At 34.6% G+C, this 6,261-nt stretch overlaps 1 protein-coding gene across 1 annotated transcript; it reads right to left on the reverse strand.

Annotated features, from left to right (window-relative positions):
* Positions 1-296: 296 nt before the first annotated feature.
* On the reverse strand, positions 297-5,311 carry LOC117102392. The gene is made up of 4 exons (XM_033242644.1): positions 1,373-5,311; positions 1,130-1,222; positions 838-938; positions 297-591 (listed from the first exon to the last, which is right to left on the reverse strand). The coding sequence occupies exons 1-4, from the start codon at positions 3,216-3,218 to the stop codon at positions 367-369; spliced, it is 2,265 nt and encodes a 754-aa protein (XP_033098535.1). The 5' UTR covers positions 3,219-5,311; the 3' UTR covers positions 297-366.
* Positions 5,312-6,261: the final 950 nt, after the last annotated feature.

Below are 6,261 nucleotides of genomic sequence, written 5' to 3' on the forward strand. Positions count from 1 at the left end.
TCTGTCTTACCAATATAATCACTATTGCAGCCTGGACATTTAAAATGATATACAACAGAACTTCTGTACTCCTTAGGGGTTTGATCCTTAGTAGATATAAAATGAGAAACATTTTTATACTGCCATAAAGTTATGAATTTTACCTCTTTAATTAAGTGTTTCTTTACCTTATTTAAACATCTACTACAGTATATGTAGCTGATATCACATCGCCATCATGTTCCTTATTTAATAAAATTAATACTAGGCCTATTATTAATTTTCGTTCTTCGTATTTGTTTTTTGGTTTTTTCCTGATGTTACTAAGCTCTGTTTGAAGTTTATCAGGAGTACACAATCTGTGGGCTCTAGAAACTAAACTACATTCTACTCTTCATTAAAAAGTTTCTGAGCTTGGGACATGTCAAATTTGAAGGATAATCGTGAGCCCACAGCAACTGGTTCTGGCGCATCAAGTTTTGTAACGATATCGCATAGAGGATGTATGAAGAATACTTCGTCACCCTGTGGCCATGTGTAATGCTGCCTGCTGCTTTTCATCTTCACCATGTATGACAGGCCATATGAAGCATCCTGAAGTACAGATGCAACCTGTAATTTGAACAAATAAAACAGCATAATATAGACTGATTAGAGTAACACTGTGTTACTTCAGTAATCTAGACTTTAATATATTACATGAGAAAAACAATGTGGATGACCATCACTCCACTATTTTTCAGCTATCAAACGAGCAGCATTTAGAATCCTGATGCAGTTTTCTCATTCTTGTAAAGGCCTCATGCATTAACTTAAAGTTAACAAAATACTGTAAGTGAATGGATAACAAATATTTACCTGGGCAACATGCAATTCATCAGATCTTGCTTTCTTTCCAGTATTTTTTACTCTCACAGCAACAAAATCTTGCACACATATGTCATGCAAATTGGCTTCATCTGTTAAAAAAAAGAAAACAATTATGTATACATATCATTTGTATAATCATTTATATACAGTACTATACACTCTTATAAAACATTTTTACCTTTGGAAAATAGATCAGAATGACAGGCTTGGTTGTTTTATTAACAAAGGATTTTCAATGTACAGTACTGTAATTATAATAAAGTTAAATGTAGATTCATACCGTTAATAATATCAGCTGCAGCATCACTCAAGTCCTCCACAGTAGCATCAATCAAGTCCTTCTCCAGTGCATCGGAATCCTGGCTTTCTCGAACTAAACAAAACCAAGCAAAATTGTTAACTAGAGATTATAATAAAACATTCAAAAGAAACAATAAATGTGTGTACATGACCTTTACCATTTCATGTTGCATTGTACTGTGTATGTATTTGAGTACTGTATAGAGAAGAATGAATGTCATACCTTGCATAATGCTTGGCAGTTTGGCTGCATCACATATCGTAGCTTGCTTCCACTCCTTCACGTATTCAGCATTTTGACACATACCACTTTCTTTAGCGCATGGAGCACAAAAGCATGACAGGTTTCTGGTTGATATCAGGCCAGGTTCAATACATTTTACGCTGTGAATGAGTCTGGTTCCTTTGACTGTACGGAGATTCACAGGGTTGATGCCACGATCATGATCGATGTTATCAGTGTAGAAGAACTTTCTTTGGAAGTGAAGGCATTCATCTATGGCTACTGGTTTCTTGGTTACATTAAGGACACAAAAATCAAACAGGCCTTTGGCGTCATTGATTACTGCCTTGCCTCCTAAAACAGCCATTGATGTTTGGCGCTTTACCACCGCACTTTCCCCATCACTGGGACCTTTTCCATGCCTGGAGCCATAGAATACATGGTGGACTTTGATGTTGTACTTTTCTTCAGCACAGGATATGTCAAAAAATGGTCCCTTGCTCTTGTACTGAGCTCCATAGCCATCTGAAAACCTGACTATCTGCTTCATTGTCTTACCAAGTTGTTTTTTTAAATGGGACACAGCTATTTCCATGAACTTGTTAACAGCATGGAAGTCGTGGGACTTGTCCAGTGAGATAAAAACTATAGATTCCTCCATAGTTTCACCACAAAGGGGGCAAGCATAATATGCTAAAATAGGATGGACTGTTGCATTGGTGTGGTACCAATGGGCTGACTGGATTTCATCCTGGTATTTGCAGGTATAATTCTCGGCTAAGTCCAGTACCATAACCACCCAGCCAGTTGGTAGATTCTTTGTCAATTGCGAGAATTGTTGATTTTGCCAGGAAGCATTAAAAAGATGAGTGGATATCTGCTCAGATGCCTCGACTAGTTCCTCAATACATTCGTTTATGGTGCCCTCCTTCGTAATGATCACTTGTCGAGATTCTGTTGTGCCACTGGTTTGGATAGATTTCTTCTCCCACTTTCTCCATTTTATTGGTTTCTCCCCTTGTGAAATTTTGATGGGCTTCAGGTGGCATTTAAGTTGACTTGTTCCACAATCAACACATTCCCTCGCTATACAAGCTGGCTTGTGGTACTGCCCCTCTTTCAAACACATCGATAGGCGTGCTACGTCATAGACGCCCTGGAGCGGTGATGGCATATTCCACCTATGTGCAATATTGTTAATTGCTGTGACTTTCAAGTCAATATTAGTACAATATTCACACAGGCAGCCTCTGTACTTCATGGTGCCAACAGTCTTAATATGTGATGGCCTTAGTTCATAGAACTTTTTTAGTCCAATTTTGATATTAGGATTCTCCCTTCGCTTTCGATTGATTTCTTCCCTCTTAGCTTGACTCAGCGCTGCTCTTTGTGCTCTTTTTCTTTCTCTTTCTTTTTCTCTTTTTGCTTCCTTTTCTCTTTCACTTTGCCTTGTTGTCGCATTATTCTTCTTTTTTCTATTCCTTTTTAACACCGGTGTAGCTACAGCAGCCTCTTTCTTCCTTTGCCTATATTCCCTCATTCTTTTTGCTGACATCTCATTATAATGTTTCTTCTTATCCCCAGTAAGGCTGGCTCTCCAGAGAACTGACTTAATTGCATCAATTTTCTTGTGGGCTTCATATCCTTCAGGATCATTTTGCTTTAGTCTCTGGTACCAGTTTGGTTTTTTTGCAGTACCGGTTGAAGTACATGGATGATTATCCGGTGTAGGCTCACTTGATGTTGAAGGTTTCAATCGAAGGTTTATTCGTAGCTTATAAGACATACCACCTGTAGTATGGATTGTAAATAGAAAATGAGATGCTTGAAATGCAAGAAATTTCATACAATTTATTAAATTATTTTTTGTATTGCTTTTAAGATTGTCAAATGTATTTATTATACAATAATTTAGGATCCCAAAAAAATCTGATATTCTGTGGAATTTATTGGAAATGCCACCTAACTTAATATATTAATTTGTCAATGTAATAATGTGAACATAGTTTTATTTAAAAAAATATATATATTTTAGATTTAGGGCAAGCCTGAGATTAAATTTTAATTTGAAAGTGAACACTTAATTATGCTTTTATAATTTAATAAAAGTAAACAATAAAAACAATTATCGGCTACCCATGATAGGCCTCATTGATCGAGATTGTCCACGGCCGAGAAAGCTACAGTATAATATTATACCTGGCCAACCACATGATATTTCCCTTCTTAATTTGCAACTTGCAAGACGTATCCATGGACGCCGTTTCAGCCCAATCATGCGATACGTCCGTGGAAATTTAAATCGAATCCTATAATTTCATCTACAAATATTTATTAAATCTACATATACACTACGTAAAACAAAATATTATTATGTTACATATTTAGGAAAGAGTAATAACCTGCAAATACGTCAGACTACGCAGGCTAAGCGGAGTTCAAAAAGACGTAGGGTCTAGTCTAACCTAGGCCTATCCGAACCAAAAAGGACACCATTTCCCCAGGCCTCTACAATACGTCCTGGTTCAATTTCACCCTAAACTAATATTGTATAAACGGACAAATACTACTTTTTTCCTAGTTTATTTAAAACAACGTTTAGTTTAATTACATCATATTTAGGACATATTACACTAAATAAAATGCATCCTATCATCTTATGACAGCAAGACGTATCCAGCGAGCCAAGGACATCGCATCTGTCCTGGCTCGTGATACGTCCCTACAATTCCCCTACATAATGTTATTTTATATTATAATAATAAATAATATAGAATAGCGAAAACATGTACAACAATCTTTAATTATTTTACATCACCAAAGAATATATTAATTCCAAAGAATTACAGACAAATGTCTAGGGCCTAGGCTATTTCCGATCAAGACGTAATCAAAACCAAACCAGGCAAAATTTAATTCTAAATCAGAATTGTCAAAATTTCTGCAATAATAAAAACAAATTGGAAACTTGAAAATAATCACATGACTTACGACACTTTAGCATTTTAACTAGGTTGATTAATAATTGAATTATTCACTTACCTTTCTTTTCATTCAGGCGTATTAATAACAATACGTAACAAAAATCGAGAAGAAAATCAAGACGCAACCACAGGACTCCAGAATTGAAAGCAGCCCGCGCAATGTTTATTGACCAGAAAGTTGTTCTTCAGATCTCAGACGGGTTTCAAACATGATTCGCAAGGCATTTTAAGAATGATCCATTTCAAAAGTGAGGGTGGTGCACTTTGAAAACCCTGATTGGTTTCAAGACGTATCGATATTAAAATGGACACCACAACTCATTTTTATTGCTTTATTGATTCTAATCGAATAACGAAACAGCAAATATAATTATAATTATATTCACATAATATTCAAATACGTAACTAATATAATACACATTAAATTTTGGAAATTTATTATTACAACAACAGTGTACACCCCCGGACAGGACGCAACTATTTTTACAACAGGGGACACCACGCATTACGTCTTTACAGCTAATTTATAAACAATCACGTTTGTGCGAAAATGGGAATCTCTGCAAATCAAAACATACGCATCGTATCAATGGTTGTTGAAGCATGAAATTAATACAAAAGTAAGTCGGGTTTACGTAATGTTCGTTGATTTTATAATCGAAAATACAATGCATGTTAAAAATGTCCCAAATTTTCCGCTGAATTCGGATGGGACACTGTATGAAAAAAGTTTCTATTTCAAAAAGCTGAAGCCTATGTGAACCCAAATTTTCTGTCATAGTACATTGAAGCTCAGACTACGTTTTTAATAACACAACATACTTGAATTCTTTCTGTGGGCCTAGCACAGTCTTGAATTTAACTGGTGATGGTGTGATTTGTGACCTTGGCCAAACTTCATGGAAATACCCATATATATACAGGTATATCATTGTAAATCCACGTGTGTTCTTCAAATTATATATAAGTCGTTGAAACAAAAAATTATGACAACAAGGCATGTAGACCTGTCTCTTATACACATCTAGATGTGTATAAGAGACAGCATATACACTACGTAAAACAAAATATTATTATGTTACATATTTAGGAAAGAGTAATAACCTGCAAATACGTCAGACTACGCAGGCTAAGCGGAGTTCAAAAAGACGTAGGGTCTAGTCTAACCTAGGCCTATCTGGTAGTACATTTGTATTAATATATTGTTAGATACATTTATTCTATTTCTTTCAATGCTCATACATACATTTTTTTTAATTTGAATGTACAGTACATCAATGGAATAAAGAAGATTAATATAAAATATATTAGAAGTGATAAATACAGAATTGTTGTAGTAAAGAATTAGTTTCCATTGGGTTACCAGAGTAGGAGAATTACCGTATAAAAACTAAAACATTTTCATTTTTCATCAAATATATACTCACTTCATTATTATTATTATTATTATTATTATTATTATTAGGTTACTATGTCCTGAGCTAATATGTTGGCCTAAATATTACCATGTACAGTATATTTTATAAGTAACCTCTGCTAATTAGCATGCATCAGCTCTGTACAGCTATATAAACCATGTGTTATTTCATTAAAAAAATATGACTTTACTGTTTATGCTAATTTATGTGTCAAGTATGCAAGAGATCAGTTTATAGAAGGTTAATTTAAAAAAAAAATTAGTACGTTTATCATCATTGCTTCATAGTGTTGCTGTTGCTGATTTTTAGTTAAGACTAATCACAAGTGGCAGAAAACAAGAGTTTATGTCTTTCGGGAAATGAAAAATATATTTATTTCTTCTCAAAAATTGTAATCGTCCCTGCCACTTTCTTTATTGTGATATCTTGCATAGTTTGACATATTAATTAGCATAAACACAAAGGGCATATCTTGATAAAAAAAAAA

This window comes from Anneissia japonica, unplaced genomic scaffold (assembly GCF_011630105.1).
Source record: "Anneissia japonica isolate Jap-2015-1 unplaced genomic scaffold, ASM1163010v1 scaffold285012_len62299_cov145, whole genome shotgun sequence".
Classification (NCBI taxonomy): Eukaryota; Metazoa; Echinodermata; class Crinoidea; order Comatulida; family Comatulidae; genus Anneissia; species Anneissia japonica.

Bases quoted from the DNA above. Each gene is read 5' to 3' on its own strand.
- LOC117102392 (XM_033242644.1), bottom strand. From the start codon at position 3,218: ATGAAATTTCTTGCATTTCAAGCATCTCATTTTCTATTTACAATCCAT. The intron at 1,223-1,372 runs GTATGACATTCA...GGTTTTGTTTAG, and splicing joins ACTGCCAAGCATTATGCAAG to TTCGAGAAAGCCAGGATTCC. The intron at 939-1,129 runs GTATGAATCTAC...TTTTTTTAACAG, and splicing joins TGCAGCTGATATTATTAACG to ATGAAGCCAATTTGCATGAC.